The sequence below is a fragment of the Pan troglodytes genome, chromosome 20 (genome assembly GCF_028858775.2).
Source record: "Pan troglodytes isolate AG18354 chromosome 20, NHGRI_mPanTro3-v2.0_pri, whole genome shotgun sequence".
NCBI lineage: Eukaryota > Metazoa > Chordata > Mammalia > Primates > Hominidae > Pan > Pan troglodytes.
The window spans coordinates 18,072,690-18,099,421 of record NC_072418.2 but is presented as its reverse complement, the minus strand read 5'-3'; the positions used below and the strand labels follow the sequence as shown (position 1 = coordinate 18,099,421).

At 49.6% G+C, this 26,732-nt stretch overlaps 1 protein-coding gene across 4 annotated transcripts in view; it reads left to right on the top strand.

Annotated features, from left to right (window-relative positions):
• Nucleotides 1-26,678, top strand: part of AKAP8L (A-kinase anchoring protein 8 like) — a 38,349-nt gene extending 11,671 nt beyond the window's left edge. The window contains exons 3-15 of one of the 4 annotated variants that reach the window (XM_016935352.3): nt 3,295-3,327; nt 3,622-3,679; nt 3,782-3,862; nt 5,734-6,187; nt 6,294-6,390; nt 6,473-6,543; nt 6,983-7,046; nt 7,931-8,039; nt 9,486-9,627; nt 9,716-9,821; nt 10,060-10,190; nt 26,116-26,211; nt 26,298-26,678. In XM_016935352.3, coding sequence (XP_016790841.1) covers nt 3,295-3,327; nt 3,622-3,679; nt 3,782-3,862; nt 5,734-6,187; nt 6,294-6,390; nt 6,473-6,543; nt 6,983-7,046; nt 7,931-8,039; nt 9,486-9,627; nt 9,716-9,821; nt 10,060-10,190; nt 26,116-26,211; nt 26,298-26,606 — 1,751 coding nt within the window. In that variant the 3' untranslated portion in view covers nt 26,607-26,678. Of the gene's footprint in view, nt 1-3,294; nt 3,328-3,621; nt 3,863-5,733; nt 6,188-6,293; nt 6,391-6,472; nt 6,544-6,982; nt 7,047-7,930; nt 8,040-9,485; nt 9,628-9,715; nt 9,822-10,059; nt 10,191-24,680; nt 26,212-26,297 lie in introns of all 4 variants that reach the window. The other 3 variants (XR_010153740.1, XM_016935351.3, XM_054672623.2) reach the window with 3 other exon arrangements.
• The last annotated feature ends 54 nt before the right edge of the window (nt 26,679-26,732 follow it).

Here is a 26,732-nt window from a genome sequence, read left to right as displayed (position 1 = left end):
TTAATGTTTAATTTTTATCAGCTTACTGATTTTGTGTAGTTTAATAATTTATAGGTGGATAGAATTGTGGGTCCTGCTCTTATTTTATTTTTTTTTTTAAGATATGATCTCACTCTGTCCCCCAGGCTGGAGCACAGTGGCACAATTTCAGCTCACTGCAACCTCCACCTCCTGGGCACAGATAGCCCTCCCACCTCAGCCTCCTGCATAATTGGGACTACAGGCATGCCCTACCATGCCCAGCTATTTTTTGTATTTTTTGTAGAGATGGGGTTTTGCTATGTTGCCCAGGCTGGTCTCAAACTCCTGGGCTCAAGCGATCTGCCTGCCCCACTTCCCAAAAGGATTACAGGTGTGAGCCACTGCGCCTGGCTGGTCCTGCTTTATTTTATGTTAGAAGCATTTCCTTGTGCCACATAAGGCATAGTAAATTCTTTTTATATGCTTACATGATATGTCACTGAGTAGGTAGGCTGTAATCTGATTAACTATTACGTTAAAGTTGAGTGTTAAATTGTTTTCTATTTTTGGTCTATAAATATCACATACTGTGACCATGTCCTTTTTTCTTTTAAAAATTATGTCCTTGGGGCCAGGTGCAGTGGCTCATGCCTATAATCTCAGCACTCTGAGAGGCTGAGATGGGAGGATCGCTTGAGCCCCCAGGAGTTTGAGACCAGCCTGGGCAACATAGTAAAACCCTATCTCTACAAAAAATAGAAAAAATTAGCTGGGCATGGTGGCACATGCCTGTTGTCCCAGCCACTCCGGAGGCTGAGGCAGAAGAGTCACTTGAACCCAAGAAGTCGAGGATGCAGTGAGCTGTGATCACACCATTACACTCCGGCCTGGAGGACAGAGCAAGACTCTATCTCAAAAATATATATGTACATATATCTTATTTTTACATATATATGTATATATTTAATAATAATAAATATATAAATTTTAAGGATCTCTCTCTCTCTCTCTCTCTCTCTCCTTAAAATTTCTTTTGTCAACCATGATCTCATCCCTTCTGGGGATGGAAATGAGTTGGGGTGTTCTTTCAGAAAGGGCAGGTCTTGGGGAGTCCCTAAACGCCAGTCTAGATGAAGGCTTCCTCCTGAAGGGACCCAGCTGGGATGTCCATCAAGGAGTCTGGGTTGCTCCAGGCATAGCAAGTGGCATGTAGTGAGTGTTTGCCTGGAGGGACTCCTGAGAGTTGCCCATCGTGGGTAAAGTGGTGTTCACGGAGTTGATGCTGCTTCCTTTCGTTGTGCCTCCTCACTCTGTTGTGGCAGATCCTCAGCAGGTGAAGCTTGCAGTGACCACGTTGTAGCCTCCCAAGCAGAGCCCTGATGGATCTGCTTTTGCCTCCATATCCTATTTTCTTTTTCTTTTCTTTCTTTTTTTTTTTTTTTTTTTTTTGAGACAGAGTCTCGCTCGGTCGCCTAGCCTGTAGTGCAGTGGTGCAATCTTGGCTCGCTGCAACCTCCACCTCCCAGGTTCAAGTGATTCTCCTGCCTCAGCCTCCCAAGCATCTGAGACCATAGATGCGCACCACCACGCCTGGCTAATTTTTGTATTTTTAGTAGAGATGAGGTTTCACCATATTGGCCAGGCTGGTCTCGAACTCCTGAACTCGTAATCCACCCACCTTGGCCTCCCAAAGTTCTGGGATTACAGGCATGAGCCACCACACCCAACTCCTATTTTCTTTAGAATAGCTAGTGCCCACTGTCCCTGGTACAAACAGTCACTTGGCCAGGTGTACAGTAGCTGCCTGGGCTACCTGTGTGTTGTTCTATTTTTTTTTTTTTTTGAAATGGAGTTTCACCGTGTCGCCCAGGCTGGAGTGCAGTGGCGCAATCTCACCTCACTGCAAACTCTGCCGCCTGGGTTCAAGCAACTGTGCCTCGGCCTCCTGAGTAGCTGGGATTACAGGTGTGCACCACCACGCCTGGCTGATTTTTGTATTTTTGGTAGAGAAGGGGTTTCACCATGTTGGCCAGGCTGGTTTCAAACTCCTGACCTCAGGTGATCCGCCCGCCTCGACCTCCCGAAGTGCTGGGATTACAGGCGTGAGCCACTGCACCCAGCCTTGTGTGTTTTTCTTTATGTGGCTCTGCCAGCCTCTCTTGCCTGTTAGAATGGCTCCATTCTTTCCTCAGCTACCACTCCTGACTTACCCATGCTGCTCTCTGGCTGTTAGCATCTCTCTTACCAACAGGCAGATCTCCATGCCTGAGCAGTGCCTGGGACTGCAAGCCTCTGTTCCCTGTGCTCAGGGGATACATAAACAAATGGATGAGAAGCCTCTGTTTTGGTTTCTCCAGCCCAAGAGTTTTTGTTTTGTGAGCTCTCTTGTTAAACATAGTGGTCATCAGCAGTTCCTCAGCTTCTCTCTGATTTCTTCCCATTCTTTTTGTGCACTGGGTCGTGGAGGAACCCAAGTGCAGGACGACAGCCTGCCTGTTCTCTCTGGCTCATCTTTTCAGTTGACTTACACTCTTCCTGCTGTGGTCTGGCTTCTGCCACTTATTGCCCTGCTGTCTGTCTTACTGAGCTTCGGTCCCCTGCCCTGGGATGAGCATGTCCTCTGCGGGGCAGAGATGACATGGAATGGGAAACAACTGTTGGGTCTCACCAGAGACCCAGGGAAAGGGGTCACCTGCTCTGTGCCCTCCTTTGGGGAGGAACTGTGTGTTTGACTCAGAGTTCCCAGGGGACTTTACACTTTGTCACTTCTCAGTGGCTTTATGTTACTGAAGGAATGAGGTTTTATCATGTGTTGTGATTGAATCCAGAGCATATTAAGTTGATAATCCAGATTGTTCTCTCCACAGCTTTTCTCAAGCGAGGGGTTGCTTCTTGGGCTTCTCTCACTGATGTGTTCCAGCACAGCACAGTCAACAATTCAAGGGCTTGTTGGCCCTCCCTTTTAAGGCAGACTCTTGGGAGACTGGGGTTGGGTTTTCTGCTATAAACTGATTAGCGCTTAGCTTGGGGTGTGGAGGTCACCTTCTAATTCTGGCTCTTAAAGGGAGGAGTATAGGAGCCAAGTTCCTTAGTTGAGAGTGTTGGGAACAGAAGGATCCTTAAATAACAGATGCTCAGAGCCACAGGCAGCCAGGCACCAGGGCAGCAAGTGGCCTGGGTCATTTGCGCAGTGCTCGCAAGCTCAAGGCTTCTCGGTTAGGGGAGGTGCAGCCTGCTCTGACCAGTCAGGTCCTGGGAATAATTGTCTGCGCCTGAATTATGGCCTTGTATTGTAAGCAAGTATAGATGTAACTGCCCTTTTACTTTTTGTAGGATATGGAACTTGGAACTCTGGGACAAACAGAGGCAAGTGTCATTCCTGTGATTGCTGTCCTGTCCCTTGGGGTTGTCCTGGCTGTGTTTCTCTGCTGCTGCCCTGCTTGGCCAAGGTTGGGAGTGGGAAGGGGGCATGTTTCTGGGGTTACCTACTCCTTAACAGGAGGCCCTCATCAGAATGACCAGGGCCCATCTAGCCTCAGTGGCTAGGGTCTTCTCTCTCTGTGACAGAAGATACCCTTGTATCTGTGTTTGTCTCTGTCTCTGTCTGCGTCCCCTCTGCCTGCCCCCACCATCTGTCTGTCTCTGTCTCCCTCACTGCAGGCTACGAGGGCTATGGCTATGGCTATGGCTATGGCCAGGATAACACCACCAACTATGGGTATGGTATGGCCACTTCACACTCTTGGGAAATGCCTAGCTCTGACACAAATGCAAACACTAGTGCCTCGGGTAGCGCCAGTGCCGATTCCGTTTTATCCAGAATTAACCAGCGCTTAGATATGGTGCCGCATTTGGAGACAGACATGATGCAAGGAGGCGTGTACGGCTCAGGTGGAGAAAGGTGAGTGGACACCTGCCTAGTGGTTGAGACTCTGCAGGGGCGGCTCCTGCCTGCTGCCCACTGCGTTTTCCTCTCTGAGTGCCCCTCTGTGTCTGCTTCCTCCCCCCTGCTTGGTGCTGCTGTGGCTCCCAGCAGGGTCCGTTGCACTTCCCGTCTCTGACTTGTGTCTCCTCTCACCCACCCTCAACCCCTGCCGCACTGCCTGGTGGTCAGCCTTTCCCAGCTTGCGGTGAGAGGAACAAGCCCAGATTGGGCAGACTTCACTGTGCCCTCAAAAACAGAGTGTTCAGCCGCCCCTCCCTCCAAGGACAGCCATTTGGAATTCTCTCGAGACTTTGCCTCCTGCGTGGTGTCAGGGCAGGACAGATGGAGTTTGGTGTGAAGGGTGGGACGAGCGTTTGGGGCTGATCACTGCGAGCTGGGCCACCCCCACGTAAGGGTCGGGGCAGGTGTGGGCATTTCCTGGTTACTCTCCTGTGCCTTACAAACATGTACCTGATGGAAGCACTCCTGTGAGGAACTGCTGCTGTCCTCATTTTGCAGGTGGGGATACAGAAGTGCAGGCAGGTCATACCCTGAAGGCACGCAGCAAGTACATGGTGGGGCTGGGCCTCGCCTACCAGATCTGCCCTACTCCAAAGCATCATGCTGTGGGCATTTGTTATTAACTGAACTGGACTTGGCCCAGGAGTGCTTATGCCCAGTGCGAGGCTTTGGTGAGGAGCGTGGGTGTATCTCTAGCATGGGATAGAGTGGAGCACCAGCTAACAGATGAGTGAGAGCCAAGAGTAAGGAGTTGCCTGGCTGAGCACTGATAGGGCCAAGGGAGGCCCCGGGGCTGTGGTGGCAGGGTGTGGAACAGGCACAAGGGGACTTGATGCCATGGGCTCTGTAACTCCTGGCCCAACAGCTGCAGCACTCAGAGCTGAGGGCTTGGCATGTGAGGCTTGGCCTTGCGTTGCTGCTAAGCACCTTCTTACCACAGCCTGGAGCCTGGGATCGGGGTAAGCAGAGCAGCGGCAGCACCAACTGCTGCTCTTAGAGCTGCCGGTGCCTCTTGGTGGCCCAGGTTTAGGGAAGAGTGTGCAAGGGGAGCCCCTGTGCCTGTGAGGTGTGTGGGGTCCAGGCCTGTGGGGGTGTGGGCTGCGGGCTGCAGTCACGGTTAAAAGAGCTCTCTGCGGTGCCCTCTGTGTCCTGGGAGGAGGTCTGGCCTGCCTTCCCAGTTGCAATATAGGGTATATAGAGTTTGGTGTCTGGCTCTGGGCTCCAGGGTTGATGTAATACAGCTCTTTTTCTTGTCCCTGGGCAAGCTCTCAGTGTCTTCCCTGGGAAATACTCCCCCTTTTGTCTCAGTTGTTTTGGTAATGAGGGACTTTGCAGAGTTTGAAGGTTCCCCAGCCATGAGGGACAAGAACAGTGTTTCCCATGGGTATCATCAGCCTCACTGGCTGCGCATTCATTGTGCTGGACCTGCCTGCATCCTGCAGGGTGCTGGGGTGCTCGGCCTTGCCCCGTGAGGAGCAGCCTTGGGCGTTGCAGCTCCCACAGATGGTGCACATGTTCCCAAAGGGCTGTGGAGCAGCTCTGCCCCTTGTTGAGACTCACTGGACTAGAGCCTCCACCCCAGTTGTCAGTCCTTCAGTCCTTCTTAGGGTCCCCAAGCCAGTGTGTGGCTACATTCAAGTTTGGGGCAGTGGTGCCCCTATATCAGCTGAGAGGCTGGAACTCTTTAATTGGCATTTCTGAACATTGAGCCTCCCAACCAGGGCAGGGTGGGTGCTGGACTGGGAGATTGGGGAGGGCAGGAGCAGTTGCCTGGAGGTGAGGGATCCTGAGGGGCTCCACCTGATGCTCACCCCATGCCTCTGCAGGTATGACTCTTATGAGTCCTGCGACTCGAGGGCCGTCCTGAGTGAGCGCGACCTGTACCGGTCAGGCTATGACTACAGCGAGCTTGACCCTGAGATGGAAATGGCCTATGAGGGCCAATACGATGCCTACCGCGACCAGTTCCGCATGCGTGGCAACGACACCTTCGGTCCCAGGGCACAGGGCTGGGCCCGGGATGCCCGGAGCGGCCGGCCAATGGCCTCAGGCTATGGGCGCATGTGGGAAGACCCCATGGGGGCCCGGGGCCAGTGCATGTCTGGTGCCTCTCGGCTGCCCTCCCTCTTCTCCCAGAACATCATCCCCGAGTACGGCATGTTCCAGGGCATGCGAGGCGGGGGCGCCTTCCCGGGCGGCTCCCGCTTTGGTTTCGGGTTTGGCAATGGCATGAAGCAGATGAGGCGGACCTGGAAGACCTGGACCACAGCCGACTTCCGAGTGAGTGGAGGCAGCCTTCCCCTCTGGGAAGCTTAGTTCCCACTGGGGCGGAGCTAAGGGCCGGGTGCCATGCACCCTGACACGGCTTCCCCCCTTTATGACTCAGACCAAGAAGAAGAAGAGAAAGCAGGGCGGCAGTCCTGACGAGCCAGATAGCAAAGCCACCCGCACGGACTGCTCGGACAACAGCGACTCAGACAATGGTGAGCCCACTAGGTGGTACTGGGCGCCTGCCCCCTGCCTCTGGGAACTCCTGGGTTGAGCTTACCTCCTTTTCCGTTTCAGATGAGGGCACCGAGGGGGAAGCCACAGAGGGCCTTGAAGGCACCGAGGCTGTGGAGAAGGGCTCCAGAGTGGTAAGTGGCTCTGGCTGGGCATTTTCTGTCTGCAGGCAGGGCGAGCTGGCCTAAAGAGTGGTGCTCTCCCTGGGGGCCAGAGGCAGTGCTGTGTCAGCTCTGCGTGCATGGTGACCAGCATGGGGAGGCAGTGTGGTCTGGCAGAAAGCACAGGCTGCCTAGCTGGAGGCACAGTTTCCTTGTTGGAAAATGGGATGAGCCCCTGTGCACCAGGTAGTGGGAGGATGTGAGGTTTCTGGCACATAGCCGGGCCTTGTCATTTAAAGCCATTGTAAATAACTGGGCTACTCTGGGCCACCCTGCCTATAGGATAGCCCTGCTCTGTCTATGGAGCAAGCAGCTGTTTTACTATATACCGTTGCTCTAATAAACTTGGTTTCTTTAAAAAAAAAAAAAAAAAAAAGGCACCTGTTTTAAAGTTGGAATTTGAAATTGTTAGGACGGAGAGGACGAGGAGGGAAAAGAGGATGGGAGAGAAGAAGGCAAAGAGGATCCAGAGAAGGGTGAGTTTTCCTGGGGTGCCTGGTGTTAGGGCAGCTCTTCCAGGGGCTCACAGTGGGAGGGACCCAGCTGAGGGCAGGGTTGTGGCAGACATGCGGCCAGTTGGGGACCTCCCTTGTGGGCCCGGGTGTGCGCTGGCAGGGGGCTTTCTTTTCGCCACCTCCACCCCCTTCCCACTCTTCCTCCTCCTTTCCAGGCGGAGGCTGTGGATGGTGGTGACCCCTGCCTAGCACATTGGTTTTGCCTTCAGATGGGGGCAGCTAGTAAAAGTGTGGGGAACCCCAGGCACGCCCCCTGCCCTCGGTCCCTCAGTAACGCGCAGTTCCAAGTCCTCAGTGGCTGGTGTCCGATCTGGGACCCTCGGTGCAGTTTTTACGGCTCTGGTGTGCGTGTCCTCTCCCTTAGCGCCTCTCCAGCCCCTGTTGGGATTCCGTGTCCCCCCACCTGAGTGATGAGCGCCAGCAGGTACCTAACAGCAAATCCAGCGTCAGCCCACTGTTGCCGCGGTGCCCGGTTGGGGGTGGGCAGGGCCATGTGAGCAGCCTCCCTGCATCCCACCACCTGGCCCCTCTGAACATGTGCCAGTGTCCCCACAAAGATACCCCCTCTTTGCTTTCCAGCCTCCTCCTGGCCCACTGCACAGAGAGCATGGGTGTCCTGGAGAGTGGAGGGGTCATCGCCTGGCCCCCACTCCTTAGGGCCTAGGCCAAACCCACTCCCTGCACAGCCCAGGATACCCAGCCCTGCTCATGGCCAGAGGCCTTGCTTGGACAGCTATTCTCGATGGACCCTCTGGAGTGGACAGTGGGTGATTCAGCCAGAGGCCGCAGGGCCTGCCTTGTCCTGGCAGAGCCAAATTGGTGACAGTGCCCATCTGCTCCCACAGGGGCCCTAACCACCCAGGATGAAAATGGCCAGACCAAGCGCAAGTTGCAGGCAGGCAAGAAGAGTCAGGACAAGCAGAAAAAGCGGCAGCGAGACCGCATGGTGGAAAGGTAACCAGCTTCCCTCCACCCCTCTGCCTCTGCCTCGCTGTGGGGCTGCCGCCAGGAGAGCAGGGCCATAGCTCTGCCAGCTCGCCGCCCTCTGGCCTCCCTTGGGAGCCGCCACCTGCTCGGCCGTGCATGGACCCTGCTTCCCGCCAGGCCCAGCTCCCAAGGCCTGACTCATCCCCTGCCCCTCTGCGGCCGCCTGGCGACCGCTGGCGTCTGTGGGCCGAGACCTGACACCGCTCGGCACCGTTGCTCAGAAGCTCTGGCGCTAGGTCACTCGGCGCACGAACCCCAAGGTGCACTGGGGGCCTGATGCCCCTGAGGGAGGGGGCCAGCTCATCAGAGACTCAAGGTCCAAGGCGCCTGTGCCGCCCCAGCTAGCTGCCAAGAGGCCACCGCCGTGCCCAGGAGAGATGGCAGCACCTGTGGGCTGTGGCAGCCTCGGGCCTGCCTTCTGCCCTGCCCGCCCGCCCTGTCAGGCCGGGCCTGTCTGCGGCTGAGCCCTTCACGCCCCTTGGTCGGGTCTGTCTGCCCTCAGGGCTCCCGCACTGGCGCTTGCCTCCTCCGCCTCAGACTCTTGCTCTTGCTGGACCTTCCTCAGCCTCGCCGGCGCCCGGCCCCTGGGCTCTCCAGACAAAGCTGACCCCGTGGCCCAGATAAGGACGTCCGGCAGAGGTAGGGACCCGCCCCGAGGTCTCGGTGGCGGCTGGCCTCCTCCGCCCCTTGCCACGGCGGCCTGCTCCGGCCCAGGCCCCAGACCCCGGGCTTCTACTGTGGACACCAGGCCCAGACAGAGCACCTCGCCCAGGTGACTCCAGGCTGCCCTCTGGCAGGCCGAGCGGGCGCCCTCCTTCCAGCTCAGACTGGTCTCTTCTTGGAAGAGGAAGATGAGGCAGCAGGTGCCCAGGCCTGCTGCCTCCCATCCCTCCCGACACCACCCCCAAGCATTCTGAGCAGAGGATGGGCTGGGCCTTTGAGTCCCCCAGATCCCAGAAGGAAGATGCAGCACCTTTTCGGGCCCTGCCTCGGGACTGCGTACTCCACTCTGCACCTCAGGGCCACCTGGCTCACGCCAGGGCATCCTTCCTTCTGGTCCCCACCTGGGCCAAGTGCACACGCTCCTGCCCAGCCTTGGTAGCGAGGCCCTCCAGCAACTTACCAGCGACTCGTTGCCTGTTGCAGCAGCTGCTGTCTCAGGCTTCAGCCTCCTGCCTGTGGGAAGGAAGAGCTCCTCCCCTGTCCCCTACGTTGCAGTAACTGCAGCCTACAGACTTTCTGGCCCTTTCTACTCCCGACCCCACTGGTCCCAGCCTGTCCCTCTGCTGGGACCGTACTTCAGAGGCCCGTGAGCAAGGCCTGTTTCAGGGCTTGTGTCTGGGTTGGGTGAGGCGGCAGCACTATCCCCTGGGACACTTGCAGCCTCAGCCCCTCGTTTCCTTCCTGTGGCAGGATCCAGTTTGTGTGTTCTCTGTGCAAATACCGGACCTTCTATGAGGACGAGATGGCCAGCCATCTTGACAGCAAGTTCCACAAGGAACACTTTAAGTACGTAGGCACCAAGCTCCCTAAGCAGACGGCTGACTTTCTGCAGGTGAGCCTTGGAGTAACACAGCCGCTCTTAGTTTCTTGGACCCCTGAGAACATAAGGCGGCCCACATGAACCTTTATATTCCTTGCAGGAGTACGTCACTAACAAGACCAAGAAGACAGAGGAGCTCCGAAAAACTGTGGAGGACCTTGATGGCCTCATCCAGCAAATCTACAGAGACCAGGATCTGACCCAGGGTGAGGAGATTTTCAGCCCACTCCCACCAGGCAAGGCCTCAGCCTGCCCTCCTGATTCTCGGTGCAGGGTCAGGACACCCTTCTGTTCCCCCAGGGAAGGTCAGGAGACCAGCCTCGGCTCAGGCCCAGGTGGAAGTGGCAGGGCGAGTTGAGGAGGAGCTGGTGTGGTTTTTTCTCGAACACCTGGGTCTATCTTAGGCACCTGGGCCCAGTGGTGACTCCCTCCTCCCCACTACAGAAATTGCCATGGAGCATTTTGTGAAGAAGGTGGAGGCAGCCCATTGTGCAGCCTGCGACCTCTTCATTCCCATGCAGTTTGGGATCATCCAGAAGCATCTGAAGACCATGGATCACAACCGGAACCGCAGGGTGAGTGGCCACAGTGCTCTCCCTCTGTCCTGTGGGTAGATTGAGTGAGACCTCTGGGGAGGTTGTGCAGTTGGAACCTCTGCCAGCCCGTGAGGGACTGCAGTGGAGGCAGGAGGAGGTGGATATGGACATTTCCAGCTCAGTGCAGGCAGCACAGCTACAGAGAGAGGGGTGGGAGATGGGGACTCTGCCTGGGAGAAGGTGATATATTCTGTGGGATATGGGGACCTCCATGTTCATAGGGGCCAGCGCCAGATTAGGTTCAGAAACCAGATGGAGATGATACAGTGCAAGTGTTGCTGGAGGAGGGGGTTGGGCTTGAGGCTCAGGAGAGCTGCACTGAGAGGCCTGGGCTTGTTCCTGTAGGCAGTAAAGTTTCAAGTGTGGGATTAACAGGTTAGAGTTGGTGTTGAACTAGAGACTTCAGGCCTGCACCTGGGTGGGGCGGTGGGGGCCAAGGAGGAGCTCCTGCAGTCTCCAGACAAGAGGAGACCCCACCTTGGGAGTGAAGGGGAGAAGAGCAGTTGAAGGAAGGGAGCCGGGGGCTGGCGTGTGGGAGTGATCAGAAGCCTGGGGTGACTCTGGTTTCTGACTTGGGGAACTGGGAGGACAGCGGTGCTGCCAAGATTGTCAGGGAGCAGGGAGCAGTAGGGAAGTGTGTTGTGCGGCATGGAGAACATAAGGTAAGAGAATGAGCAAATTCTGTCTCATTGTCCAGCGTTGCTCCAGTGCCTAGCATGGAAGCCAGAGTAGGTGTTTTTTGATTGAATGGATGACATGCTGTGTTGCAGGTGGGGGTGAAGGGGCTGTGTATCAGCAGAGAGCAAAGAGGCCCAGGACCAGGTCTGGGCCAAAGAGGGGCTTGGCTGTCTTCACCCTGGAGGAGGGTGGTGGGGTTTATGAACAGATGTTCGCATCCAAGGTGAGCGTGGGAAGCAGCATTTCTCCACCTTTTTCCATGCTCATCACAATTCCTCTCTGGTCTTTTTCGGTGTGATGATTCTGAACGGTGGACAGGGTCAGGGGTCTCTCTGGTTGCAGAGACTCAGGATTGGGAAATGCCACCAAGAGTTCTGGGAAGAAAAGGAAAGTGTCAGTTGGCTTTGGCAACAGAGAAGCTTTAGGGAACTTGCCAAAAACAGATTCTTATGCTAGGAACTAGTAGGGGTTAGAAGACTGCAGAGGATGGAAACTATATGTCATTAATGAAAGTTGGAAAATCTGGCCGGGCGTGGTGGCTCACGCGTGTAATCCCAGCACTTTGGGAGGCTAAGGTGGGCAGATGACGAGGTCAAGAGATGGAGACCTTCCTGGCCAACATGGTGAAACCCTGTCTGTACTAAAAATACAAAAATTAGCTGGGCGTGATGGTGGGCACTGTAATCCCAGCTACTCGGGAGGCCAAGGCAGAAGAATCGCTTGAACCCAGGAGGCAGAGGTGGCAGTGAGCCGAGATTGCGCCACTCGCAGAGCAATCTGCAAGACTAATCTCAAAAACAAAACAAAACAAAACAAAACAAAAAAACCAAAACAATGGGCAGGGCACTTTGGGAGGCCAAGGTGGGCGGATCACGAGGTCAGGAGATTGAGACCATCCTGGCTAACATGGTGAAACCCGTCTCTACTAAAAATACAAAAACAAAATTAGCCAGGCGTGGTGGCAGGTGCATGTAGTCCCAGCTACTCAGGAGGCTGAGGTGGGAGAATGGCGTGAACCCAGGAGGCAGAGCTTGCAGTAAGCCAAGATCGTGCCACTGCACTTCAGCCTGGGCGACAGAGCGAGACTCTGTCTCAAAAAATAAAAAAAGTTGGAAAATACGGGGGAGGTGATAGCAAAATATAAACTCAAAATTGATCCTAAAAGAAGTTAAAAAAAAAAAAGAACAAGCCATAGCAGCTGGTAACCGTAGAGAGGTTTGGAAGGATGATGAAAGATATTTAGAAGGCACCAGAAGTCATTGGTTTACAGAGATAATTTGAATACAGTCTAAATACTGTATTTTTTAGAATTCTAGACTGTAGAGATTAATGGAAAGCTTCTAATTATTATTGTTATCTTTGGTAACAGCTTTACTGAGATAGAATCACATACTGTACAATTCACGCATTTAAAGTATACAATTCAGTAGTCTTTGGGCTGGGCATGTTGGCTCATGCCTGCAATCCCAGCACTTTGGGAAGCCAAGGCGGGAGGATCGCTTGAGGCTAGGAGTTCAAGGTTACAGTAAGTTATGATTGCACCACCACAGTCCAGACTGGGCAACAGAGCAAGACCCTGTCTCTAAAAAAACCAAACAAATGAAAAAAAAAAAAAACAATTCATTGGTTTTTCATGTATTCACAGAATTCTGCAGTCATCAACCAGTCGATTACAGAATATTTTCATCACCTCAAAAAGAAACCCTTTAGCTATCAGCGCCCCCAACCTCTTGTCCTCCTCCAGCCTTAGGCAGCTACTAATCTATCTCTCTCTATTTGCTTATTCTAGACACTTCATATAAACAGAATCACATAATATGTGGTCTTCTGTGATTGGCTTCTTTCACTAAGCATGATGTTTTTGGGGTCCAGCCACATTGTAGCATGTATCAGAACTTCATTCCTTCATATGGCTTCATATTATTCCATTGTGTAGATAGATGTGGCACATTTTGTTTATTCATCTTTTTGGGTGTTTGGGTTGTTTTCACCTTTTGGCTATTATGAATAATGCTCTTAGAAACATTATTGTGCAAGTTTTTATGTGGACATATGTTTTCATTTTTCTTGAGTATATGACTAGGACTGGAATGTCTTGATCAAATAGTAACACTTTAACTTGTGAGGGAACCACCAGACTATTTTCCAAAGTGACTGTGCACCATTTTACATTTCCACCAGCAACATATAAGGGTCCTGATTTTTTCACATACTCACCAACACTTAGTTTCTGACTTTTTTTTTTTTTTTTTTTTGAGACAGAGATTCGCTCTTCTTGCCCAGGCTGGAGTGCAATGGCGCGATCTCGGCTCACCACAACCTCTGCCTCCCGGGTCCAAGCAATTCTCCTAGCTGGGATTACAGGCATGTGCCACCACGCCTGGCTAATTTTGTATTTTTAGTAGAGACGGGGTTTCTCCATGTTGGTCAGTCTGGTCGCGAACTCCCGACCTCAGGTGATCCCCCTGTCTTGGCCTCCTAAAGTGGTGGGATTACAGGCATGAGCCACCGCGCCTGGCATTTTCTGACTTTTTGATCTAGTCATCCTAGTGGGTGGGAAGTAGTATCTCATTGTGGTTTTGATTTGTGTAGCCCTGATGACTGACTAATGGCATCTTTTCATGGGCTGGTTGGCCATTTTTGTATCTTTGGAGAAATGTCTATTCAAGTTCTTTGTGCATTTTTTAATTGTATTGTCTTTTGTAGAGTTCTTTTTGTAAAGTCCCACATTTGATATGAGTTACAAATATTTTCACCCATTCTGTGGGTTTTTTCACCTTCTTGATGTGTCCTTTGTAGCACAATAGTTTTAATTTTTATAAAGTCCAATTTTCTTTTATTGCTTATGCTTTGGGTGTCATAACTAAGAATCTATTGATAAATCCAAGGTCACGAAGATTTACCCCTGTGTTTTCTTCTAAGAATTTTATGGTTTTAGCTTTTGCAGTTAGGTCTTTGTTCCATTTGAGTTAATTTATTTATATCGTATGAGGTAAGGGTCTAACTTTATTTTTTGCATCTAGATATTAAGTTGTTCCGGCACCATTTGAAAAAGAAATGAAAGAGACTGTTTTCCCCCCATTGAATGATCTTGGCATCTTTGTTGAAAGTCAGTTGACCATAGCTATTAAGTCTTCTAATCCATGAATATGGGATGTCTTTTCATTTACTGAGATCTAGTAAATGAATTAATTTCTTTCAAATGTTTTGTAGTTTTCAGGGTGTAAGCTTTGTTCTTTATTGTTAAGATTTTTTTTTTTTTTTTTTTGAGACAGAGTTTTGCTCTTGTTGCCCAGGCTGGAATGCAGTGGTGCCATCTTGGCTCACTGCAACCTCCGCCTCCTGGGTTCAGGCAATTCTCCTGTCTCAGCCTCCTGAGTAGCTGGGATTACAGGCACGCACCACCACGCCCAGCTAATTTTTTGTATTTTTGGTAGACAGGGTTTCACCACGTTGGCGAGGCTGGTCTTGAACTCCTGACCTCGGGGGATCCACCCACCTCAGCCTCCCAAAGTGCTGGGATTACAGGCATGAGCCACCAGGCCCAGCCTGTTAAGATTATTTATAAGTATTTTATTCTTTCTGTTACTATTATGAATGGAATTGTTTTCTTGATATTTTTGGATTTTTTTTGCATGTGTATAAAAATACTTTTTTTTTTTATTCTTGAAATAGGGTCTCACTCTGTTGCCTAGGCTGGAGTGCAGTGGCACCATCATGACTCACTACAGCCTCCAACCTCCTGGGCTCAGGTAATCCTCCCACCTCAGCCTCCCAAGTAGCTGGGACTACAGGCATGTGCCACTATGCCCAGCTAATTTTTGTATTTTTTGTAGAGACAGGGTTTCACCATGTTGCCCAGGCTGGTCTCAAACTCCTGGGCTCAAGCAGTCCTCCTGCCTCAGCTTCCCAAAGTGCTGGGATTATAGGCATGAGCCACTGTGCTCAGCCAATATATTGATATTATACCCTACAACCTCACTGAACTATTCGTTTTTAATATTTCATAATTTTAATAATATTTCAGCTATGGCTAGGCATTATAGCTCATACCTATAATCCAAACACTTTAGGAGGTGAAGGTGGGAGGATTGCTTCAGTCCAAGAGTTTGAGACCAGCATGGGCAACATAGTGAGACCCTGTCTGTATAAAAGAAACAAGTTAGCCAGGTGTGGCGGCAAGTGCCTGTAGTCCCCGCTACGCAGGAGGCTGAGGTAAGAGGATGGCTTGAGCCTATGAGGTTGAGGTTGCAGTGAGCTATGATCCTACCATGCACTCCAGCATGAGGGACAGAGCAAGACCCTGTCTCTAAAAAATAAAAACATAAGGCTGGGCGCAGTGGCTCATGTCTGTAATCCCAACACTTTGGGAGGCTGAGGCGGGAGATCACGAGGTCAGGAGATCCAGACCATCCTGGCTAACGTGGTGAAACCCCGTCTCTACTAAAAATACAAAAAATTAGCCAGGTGTGGTGGCGGGTGCCTGTAGTCCCAGCTACTTGGGAGGCTGAGGCAGGAGAATGGCGTGAACCCGGGAGGCGGAGGTTGCAGTGAGCTGAGATCGCATCACTGCACTCCAGCCTGGGAGACACAGCGAGATTCCATCTCAAAAAATAAATAAATAAAATAAAAATAAAAACATAAAATAATGTTTATTAGTTCTAATAGTTTTTAGTGGATTTCTTTTTTTTTTTTTTTTTTTTTTGAGACAGAGTCTCACTCTGTCGCCCTGGCTGGAGTGCAGTGGTGCAATCTCGGCTCACTGCAACCTCCGCCTCCCAGGTTCACGCCATTCTCCTGCCTCAGCCTCCCAAGTAGCTGGGACTACAGGTGCCTGCCACCACGCGCAACTAATTTTTTCTATTTTTAGTAGAGATGGGGTTTCACCATGTTAGCTAGGATGGTCTCAATCTCCTGCTCATGATCCACCCGCCTCGGCCTCCCAAAGTGCTGGGATTACAGGCATGAGCCACTGCGCCCAACCTAGTTTTTAGTGGATTTCTTAGGGGTTTCTTTGTACAACATCAGTCATCTGCAAATAGAGTTAGTTTTACTTCTCCTTTCCAATCTAGATGCACTTTATTTCTTTTTCTTACCTAATTGCCCTGGTTAGAACCTCCAATACAGTATTGAATAGAAGTGGTGAGAATGGATGTCCTCATCTTTCTGATCTTACAGGGAAAGCACCAGTCTTTACCATTAAGTGTGATGTCAGCTGTGGGTTTTTCATAGGTGCCCTTGATTGAGTTGAAGACGTTCCCTTCTAGTCCTGTTAAGTGTTTTATCTTAAAATGGTGTTGGACTTTGTCAAATGCTTTTTCTGCCTCTGTTGAGGTGATCATGTGGCTTTTGTCTTTAATTGTGTTGTTACAGTATGTTAGATTATTTTATTTGGATATAAAACACCCTTGTGTCCCTGGGATATATCCTGCTTGGTCATAGTGTGTAATTATGTTTATATATTAGATTGGTTTTGCTGCTATTTTGTTGAGAATTTTTGCATCTATATTCATAAAAGATATAGTCTGTAGTGTTTTGGTGATATATTTGTCTGGTTTGGGTATCAGGTTAATTAATACTGGCCTCATACAGTTGTCATTTTTCTTCCTTTTCTGGTTTCTTGGAAGAGTTTGTGAAGAACTAGTATATACTAGTATTAATTCTTCAAGTGCTTCGTAGAATTTGCTTATGAAGCCATCTAGGCCTGGCTTTTGTTAACTAGTTTTTTTTTTTTTTTTTTTTTTTTGAGACAGGGTCTCACTCTGTCGCCTAGGCTGGAGTGCAATGGTGTGATCTCAGCTCACTGCAACCTCCACCTCTCAGGCTCAGGCGATCCTCACACCTCAGCCTCCCAAACAGCAGGGACTAAAGGCATGTGTGTCATCCTGCCCGGCTAGTTTTGGTAGTTTTTTGTAGAGACGGGGTTTTGTCATGTTACCCAGGCTGGTATCAAATTCCTGGACTCAAGCGATCTGCCTGCCTTGGCCTCCCAAAGTGCTGGGATTATAGGCATGAGCCACTGTGCCCAGCCTGTTAACTAGTTTTTTTAATTATTATTAATAATTCAGTCTCCACTTGTTATAGGGTATATTCAGATATTCTGGGGTTTTTTTAAAGTCATTTTTAGTAATTTGTGTCTGTCTACAGAGTTCCCTTTTTTGATTAAAAAAAAATAAATAGAGACAGGGTCTCGCCACTACAGGCATGAGCCACCGTGCCCCGCTGAGAAGTCGGCTTTTAACCTAATATTGGGGTTTCCTTGTGATGATTTGTTTTGTCTTGCTGCTTTCAAGATTTTTCCCTTGTCTTTGACTCTTGGCACCTTCATTATGTCTTTGTGCATCTCTCTGTGTTTATTCTACGTGGAGTTTGTTGGGCTGCTTTTTTGTTTCTTGAGACGGAGTCTTGGTCTGTGGCCAGGCTGGAGTGCAATGGCACAATCTCAGCTCACTGCAACCTCCGCCTCCCAGGTTCAAGTGATTCCCCTGCCTCTGCCTTCTGAGTAGCTGGGATTACAGGTGCACACCACCATGCCCGGCTAATTTTTTGTATTTTAGTAGAGATGGGGTTTCACCATCTTGGCCAGGATGGTCTCGATCTCCTGACCTTGTGATCTGCCCGCCTCGGCCTCCCAAAGTGCTGGGATTACAGGCGTGAGCCACCACGCCCGGCCTGAGCTGCTTTGATGTATAGATTACAGGTTTCATCAACCTTCCAAAGCTTTCAGCCATTGTTTCTTCAAGTATTTTGTTTTCCTACTCCTGTCTCTCTTTCCTCTTCTAATGCTCATTACCCGTATGTTGGATCACTTAATAGTGTGCCATGGTTGTCTGAGACTGTTCATTTTACCTCACTTTTTTCCCTCTGTTCTGCAGATTGTATAATCTCTTTTGATACACAAGTTCACTAATTCTTTTTTTTTTTTTTTTTTGTGATGGAGTCTCGCTCCGTTGCCTAGGCTGGAGTGCAGTGGCGCCATCTCTGCACACTGCAAGCTCCGCCTCCTGGGTTCACGCCATTCTCCTGCCTCAGCCTCCCAAGTAGCTGGGGACTATAGGCGCCCACCACCACGCCCGGCTAATTTTTTTTTTTTTTTTTTTTAGTAGAGATGGGGTTTCACCGTGTTAGCCAAGATGGTCTCCATCTCTTGACCTTGTGATCCGCCTGCCTCGGCCTCCCTAAGTGCTGGGATTATAGGCGTGAGCCACCGAGCTCGGCCAAGTTCACTCTTTTTTAGAGATGGAGTCTAGCTCTGTCGCCCAGGCTGGAGTGCAGTGGCATGATCTCGGCTCACTGCAAGCTCCGCCTCCCAGGTTCACGCCATTCTCCTGCCTCAGCCTCTGGAGTAGCTGGGACTACAGGCGCCCGCCACCACGCCCGGCTAATTTTTTTGTATTTTTAGTAGAGACGGGGTTTCACCATGTTAGCCAGGATGGTCTCGATCTCCTGACCTCATGATCTGCCCGCCTCGGCCTCCCAAAGTGCTGGGATTACAGGCGTGAGCCACCGCACCCGGCCCAAGTTCACTAATTCTTAAGTTCAAATCTGTTGAGTCCTTCAAATGGATTTTTGGTGTCCGTTATTGTACTTTTCAGCTCTAAGATTTACCATTTTATTATTATCATTTCTATCTCTGTGTTTAAATTGTTTCATGAGACAGTGTCATTATACCTTCTTCTACTTCAGTTTTCTTTAAACCTATTTACAATTGCTACTTTAAAATGTTTGTTGAATTTGACATCTGTTCACTGTCACAGGAAGTTTCTATTGTCTGCTTTTTCATCTGTGCCTGGGTCAGAGTTTCCTTTGGATGTCTCATAATTTTTCACTGTTAACTAGACATCTTAGATAATTTGTTGTGGCAACTCTGGGCACTGATCCCCCACCCACCCTCCCAGGGTCTTGTTACTGTATTTGCTTGTCTATTTGTTTAGTGACTAGCTAGATTTTTTTAGTTAGGTCTCTTTCATCCTCACACAGTATGAAACTGGTGGCGTGTCTTGGAGGGAGGAAGCCATGGGCTCGCTCTTTTTCCCAGACCATACTCAGCTGTTAAACTCTACCAATTGCTGGCTGATTGCTTTATTGTTTTCAACAATGTTTTGGGGCATAGATTGCTGCCCAATCTGATCCAATTAAATTTGGGCTCCTTTATAGGGATTTTTTTCCCCTCCCCTCCCCGCCCCCTCTCCCAGACAAGAGTCTTGCTCTGTTGCCCAGGCTGGAATGCAGTGGCGCGATCTTGGCTCGCTGCAACCTCCACCTCTCAGGTTCAAGCAATTCTCCTGCCTCAGCCTCCCGAGTAGCTGGGATTACAGGCATGTGCTACCACGCCCGGCTAATTTTTGTATTGTTAGTAGAGACGGGGTTTCACCATGTTGGCCAGGCTGGTCTCGAACTCTTGACCTTATGAGCCACCCACCTCAGCCTCACAAGGTGCTGGGATTACAGGCGTCAGCCACTACGCCAGGCCCAACAGGGATAGTTTTTGAGGTGGTTGTTTGAGATTTATTCTGAACCCAGGGAGTCTGTTCTTAGCTATTTCACTGGTCCTTGTCCTCTTTGGTAACCTAGTTAGCCTATGGGTTAGCTAATATCACTGTCAAATCTACCGGTCCTTCTTTTTTATGGCTGTGTGGTGGGGGAAAAAAAAAAGGACAAAGCTATCAGTGTTTAACTCCAATAAATATTCAGAAAGAAACAAAAAGCTATCAATGTCCTTTTAATTTTTTTTCTCCCTAGTCTCCATTGTTTTTGAGAGAGGCCCTAGTCTTGCACTTCCCAACACTCTTGCCAGTGAAGTCAGTCAGTTCCTTTGAGATTGGGAGTTTACTGATTTAAGGCCCTGCTCTCACTGTGGGCAGAATCTCTGAGCCAAGGCTCTGGGGTTGGAGACAATGGAGTACCTCTCTCTGAGTGACTCTGCCACTTTAGGAGAGACATGGGAGGAGGTACAGTAGGCTGTAGCCTCCGGTCTTGGTTTGCCTTTCCTGGCATGGGACCTCTGCTTTATGAACAAGCCATGGGTATGTGAGCCCTTATATTCTTAGTGTGCCATGCCCAGGGTCAAGCCTCCATTCCACGTGTGGGTGGCTGGGTAGAAGATAGGAACGGTTCTCTCTCAGCTATGCTTGTCTAGAACTTAGCCTCATCAGCAGGTAGCTGGGGGCGGGATGAGAGATACTGACATCCGGCTGGGTACAGTGGCTCACGCCTGTAATCCCAGCACTTTGGGAGGCCAAGGTGGGCAGATCACCTGAGGTCAGGAGTTCAAGACCAGCCTGGACAACATCGTGAAACCCCATCTTTACTAAAAATACAAAAATTAGCCGGGCTTGGTGGCGGGCACTTGTAATCCCAGCTACTCGGAAGGCTGAGGCAGGAGAATTGTTTGAACCTGGGAAGTAGAGGTTGCAGTGAGCCGATATCACGCCATTGCACTCCAGCCTGGGCAACCAAGAGTGAAACTCCAACTCAGAAAAATAGATGCTGACATTCTGTTCCTCCTGGGAAGATATCATACCCCTTAACTGAGATGAGCTGGGTAGATGCGGGCAGACCTGTCTTCTTGGCTGTACTGTCTGGAGTGGAGTTTCCATCACACTAAGCTGGGGGAGGCAGGGATGCAATAGGTTGTGTTTCAGACATCACAACTCTTCATGGAACTGAGTTTTAGTAGCTTTTCCTCATTAAATCTTTCTCATAGGGCTGTATGTCCTTAGGAACATTTTCAGAGACTTTAAATGGTTGTTTTTTAATACTTTTCATCAGTTTCACTAGGGAGTGTTCCAGGGAACACCTCAGACTGCTATGCTAGAAGTCTGTCCTCTCAATATTTAGGAAGCTTCTTAAACCTTAATTCCAAAATTCTGATAAAGATGATACCGAAATGAAACTGTAGATTAGTTTACTATTATTAAAGATATGAAAGTGGGCTGGATTGGCCGGGCGCGGTGGCTCATGCCTGTAATCCCAGCACTTTGGGAGGCCGAGGCAGGCGGATCACGAGGTCAGGAGATCAAGACCATCCTGGCTAACACGGTGAAACCCCATCTCTACTAAAAATACAAAAAATTAGCCGGGCGTAGTGACGGGCGCCTGTAGTACCAGCTACTCGAGAGGCTGAGGCAGGAGAATGGTGTGAACCCAGGAGGCAGAGGTTGCAGTGAGCCGAGATCGCGCCACTGCACTCCAGCCTGGACAACAGAGTGAGACTCCTTCTCAAAAAAAAAAAAAAAGAAAGAAAGAAAGTTGGCTGGATATAGTGGCTTATACCTGTAATCCCAGCACTTGGGGAGACTGAGGTGGGAGGATCATTTGAGCCCAGGAGTTCAAGACCAGCCTGGGCAATATAGTGAGACCCTGTGTCTATAAAATTAAAAATAAAAAAATTAGCCAGGTACTGGGGCCTGTGGTCCCAGCTACTTGGGAGGCTGAGGTGGGAGGATCACCTGAGCCCAGGAGGTTGAGGCTGCAATGAGCTGTGATCATGCCACTGCATTCCAGCCGGGGCAACAGAGCAAGACTCTGTCTCAAAAAAATAAATAAAATAAAGTGCTAAATAAAATATTAGTAACTATCAATCTAGTAGTGATCCCTATGTATGATACATTATAAGTAAGGTTTGTTTCTGGAATGGAGGGATGGTTCCCTAAGAAATCTAGCAACAGTTGCCGGGCGCGGTGGCTCACGCCTGTAATCCCAGCACTTTGGGAGGCCGAGGTGGGTGGATCACGAGGTCAGGAGATCGAGACCATCCTGGCTAACACGGTGAAACCCCATCTCTACTAAAAATACAAAAAATTAGCCAGACGTGGTGGCGGGCGCCTGTAGTCCCAGCTACTCGGGAGGCTGAGGCAAGAGAATGGCATGAACCTGGGAGGCAGAGCTCGCAGTGAGCTGATATCGCGCCACTGCACTCCAGCCTGGGCGACAAAGCGAGACTCCGTCTCAAAAACAAAAACAAAAAATCTAGCAATATTATTGGTATAATGCAAACTCTCTTTATGTGCAAATAATGTGATTATGCTCTTAGAAAAGCTGAATGATCCCAGCAAAATGTTCTTAGAATTAATAGAATTTGGTAAGGGGATGGGATTCAAAATAGCGTACAAAAAGTAGTAGTGTTTCTCTATTCTAGTATTAACCAGTTAGAAATTTAAATGGAAAAAAAACTACTTAAAATAACTACACAATGTATGAAATAGCTAAGAATACAGATTTAAGAAGAAAGACTTGAGGGCCAGGCATGGTGGCTCATGCCTGTAATCCCAGCACTTTGGGGAGGCCGAGGCGGGTGGATTGCCTGAGGTCAGGAGTTTGAGACCAGCCTGGCCAACATAATGAAACCCTGTCTCTACTAAAATACAAAAAATTAGCCGGGCGTGGTGGTGGGCGCCTGTAATCTCAGCTACTCAGGGGGCTGAGGCAGGAGAATCGCTTGAACCTGGGAGGTGGAGGTTGCAGTGAGCCAAGATCGCGCCATTGCACTCCAGCCTGGGCAACAAGAGCAAAACTCCGTCTCAAAAAAAAAAAAAAACAGGGAGGGAAGAAGAAAGGCTTGAGATCTTTAAGAACTGCAAATACTCCAAGGATATGAAATAAGACCTTAGCCGGGCACGGTGGCTCACGCCTGTAATCCCAGCACTTTGGGAGGCGGAGGCAGGTGAATCACTAGGTCAGGAGTTCAAGACCAGCCTGGCCAAGATGGTGAAACCCTGTCTCTACTAAAAATACAAAAAATTAGCCAGGCGGGATGGTGGGCGCCTATAATCTCAGCTACTTGGGAGGCTGAAGCAGAGAATTGCTTGAACCTTGGAGGTGGAGGTTGCAGTGAGCTGAGATCATGCCACTGCATTTCAGCCTGAGCAACAGAGCGAGACTCCATCTCAAAAAAAAAAAAAAAAAAAAAAAGAAATAGACCTTAATGAATGGAGGAATGTTCTGTGTTCTTAAATAGGCAATTTAATAGTGAAACAAAACAAAAACCAGTTCTCTCCAAATTAATATAGACAGCACATTTCTAGTCAAAAATATCAGTCGGGGAGTAGGACTGAATGAAATGAAATTATTTTAAAGTTTTACATTGTAAAATTCAGTCTAACAATAGCTGAGAGATTGATTTCAGAAATACTAAAACTTACTACAAAGCTGCTGTAATTAAAAAACAAAAAAAGTGATAATTAGCACAGTAATGAAACAGTGGAACCAGAATAGAGAGTCTAGCCAAAGATCTCAGTATATTTCAGACTTAGTAATTTGTTAAAGTTAGTACAGATATTTTATCTGAAACCTTAGGGCCAGAAGCCTCAGAATTAATTTTTCAGCTTCAGAAAGCCAATATGCAAGGCTGGGCGCAGTGGCTCACACCTGCAATCCCAGCACTTTGGGAGGCTTAGGTGGGATTGCTTGAGCCCAGGAGTTCCTGACCATAGTGAGATCTCGTCTCTACAAAAAATAAAAAATTAGCCAAGCATGGTGGTGAGTGCCTATAGTCCCAGCTACTCAAGAGGCTAGCATGGGAAGATCACTTGAGCCCAGGAGTTTGAGGCTACAGTGAGCCATGATCACACAATGGCAGTGCAGCCTGGGCAACAGAGTGAGACTCTTATCTCTAAAATAAAATAAAAAGAAAGACAGTATGGTATTAGCACTAACCTCTCCAACAGGATCTGGGGAAGGCGCCTTGTAGTTGAGTCACAAATAATTCTTCACATGACTTACATATAAATGAAAAATGTAATGTCAGTTCACATTTAGCCACCAAATGAATTTTGGGGGAAGACTTGTTTTCTAGAGCCTTTTGGATTTCCAGTTTATAGATAAGGGATGGTAGACCTATATGCCAATTTGGTAAGGAAATAAATGGTGTGTTTTGTACATTTCTGGTAAAGAAAATTTTGGACCCTCTACCTCATAACATATACAGATTGAGTTCATCCGTCATCTGAAAATCCGAAATGCTCCGAAATCCAAAACCTTTTTCCTTAAGAAAAAAGAATTGAGTCTTGCCATGTTGTGCAGGATGGAGTGCAGTGGCTGGTCACAAGTTAAATCATTGCACACTATAGCCTTGAACTCCTGAACTCGAGCAATCCTCCTGCATCAGCCTCATGAGAGTAGCTGAGACTACAGGCGCGAGACACTGTGCCTAGTAAAATCTGACTTTTTCAGCACAGACATGACAAAGTAAATGCTCATTGAAGCATTTCAGATTTTGGGTTTTTGGAGTAGGGATGCTCAACTGGTAAGTATAATGCAAATCAAAATCTGAAAGACTTCTGGTCATAAGCACTTTGGGTAAGGGATACTCAATCTGTATCAAATTCTAGAAAATGTGGCTGGGCGTGGTGGCTCACGCCTGTAATCACAGCACTTTGGGAAGCCGAGATGGGTGGAGGTCCTGAGCTCAGGAGCTCAAGACCAGTCTGGGCAACATAGGAAAACCCTGTATCTACTAAAAATACAAAAAAGTAGCTGGGTGTGGTGGTGCGTGCCCGTAGTCCTAGCTACTCAGGAGGCTGAGGCATATGAATTGCCTAAACCTGGGAGGCGGAGGTTGCAGTGAACTGAGAGCCCCTGCACTCCAGCCTGGGCGACAGAGCGAGACTGTCTAAAAAAAAAAAAAAGAAAATTTAAATGTGAAAAATAAAAACCAAGATCAGAAAATAGTTAGAAAATTATAAACTGTGGGCGGGTGTTCCAGTGTGCTTACCAGAGCACTCACTCGCCGGTGGGCAGGGAAATGCCGTGGGAGGCAGCAGCACAGATTCTTCTGTCTTTTATCCACAGCAAAAATACCCAACAGTGACAACATCCAGTGCTGATGGGCAGGCAGGAGGACCAGGTCATTGTTTTAACACAGGTGGAAGAAGCATGACTTGCAAATGTTCTGCAGTTAATTGGGCACTATCACTTTGAAACCAAACCTGGTTAGAATGAAAAGCACCAGCATGGAAGTGTACAAGTTTATTCTGGTGTTGCTGGGTTATTGTGGAGAAGATCTGGAAGCAACATAAATGTGCCTCACTTGGGAGAATTTATGGTGTGGTTATCTGGGCATCTAGAACCAGGAGGATAAACTGTTGGCAAGTGAGAGTCACTGGGGGAACGGTCTATAGTAGTATCCTAATTGTGTATCTTTAGTTTATTGTGAGCATGTATGATGTCTGTTAATATTTTCCTCCAGTAGTAGAGAAAACGTGCTAAGGAAAAAAAAAATGAAGATGGAGAGAGTAGAAACAGCAAGTGAGAAGGCTTTCTGAAACATGTAAATGGAGTGGGAAGGACTCAATGGGCTCTCCCACCCCACCAAAAATATCCTTCTTTTACCTTATGGTTTTTATGATGATCAAAGTGAGATTTGCCTGTACTCCCACCATGAGGAGATGGCCCAGCATATTGATGGAAATCCTTCCAGACAAAATGGCTCTGGCATGCTCTGCAGACAGTACTATATTATACACCTTTCTTATGCCAGTGCAGAGATGAGCCCGATTTGAAGGGCTGCATGATGTTCTTTTGAATGTACGATTTATTTAACCTCTTCTGCACTGAGGAACGTTTAGGTGTTTTCCCATTTTTCACCACTACAATCAGTGTGCACGCATGTTTCCAGTTCTTAAATTTAGGATACGTTCTGGGAAGGGATTAATGAGACAGATTTTTACTTTTCATACATTGTGTCAAACTGCTTTCCAAAAAATACGGAAACAGTTGATCCTCCCACCAGCAGAGAAGACTCTCTTCACCCTTGCATGACTGGGAATAATTCTTCATTCTTGGAATTCTGTGGGTTAAAAAAGACGTTTCATTAAATATCTGTTCCTGTTTTTATATCTTCCCCGTTGGCCCCAAAGTGCTCCTTGCCTATTAGCCTAGTTGGCACCTTGTTACAGGTTGCACCTTTGGCTCTTAGTTTCTTAATTGTTCACTGCTTATAGCTTTTTTGTAAGCAAATCAGATTTCTGTAATACAGCCGTAAAGATAGAGATATATAGATCTGTATTTTTATTTACCTACAGTAAGTGTGGTGTGGAAGGAGAGGGAATTTGAACAAAGATCAGATAGGTTGTGGTTCCATGCTTGTGGAGTGGCCCTCTGTTGGTGGGGCTGGAAGTGCGTGGGTGCGGGGGCGGGGTGGGGTCCCTCTAAGCTGGCAGGGTTGGGGCAGGAACTTGTAGGGCACTCAGAGCAGCCTCTCCAGCTCCTTTTGCCCTGCCCGCAGCTCATGATGGAGCAGTCCAAGAAGTCCTCCCTCATGGTGGCCCGCAGTATTCTCAACAACAAGCTCATCAGCAAGAAGCTGGAGCGCTACCTGAAGGTGAGGCACTGGTCCAGGCCTGCCCTGTCCCCAGCTTAGTCCCCGCCTGTGCTCCCTCCCTTCAGTGTCCGCGCCCCTCCCCACAGGGCGAGAACCCTTTCACCGACAGCCCCGAGGAGGAGAAGGAGCAGGAGGAGGCTGAGGGCGGTGCCCTGGACGAGGGGGCGCCGGGCGAAGCGGCAGGGATCTCGGAGGGCGCAGAGGGCGTGCCGGCGCAGCCTCCCGTGCCCCCAGAGCCAGCCCCCGGGGCCGTGTCGCCGCCACCGCCGCCGCCCCCAGAGGAGGAGGAGGAGGGCGCCGTGCCCTTGCTGGGAGGGGCGCTGCAACGCCAGATCCGCGGCATCCCGGGCCTCGACGTGGAGGACGACGAGGAGGGCGGCGGGGGCGCCCCGTGACCCGAGCTCGGGGCGGGCGGGGCCCGCGTGGCCGAAGCTGGAAACCAAACCTAATAAAGTTTTCCCATCCTACCTCCGGGTTTCTCTGTTACTGTGCCGCGCGGGCGGGGCGGGGCGGGGGTGGGC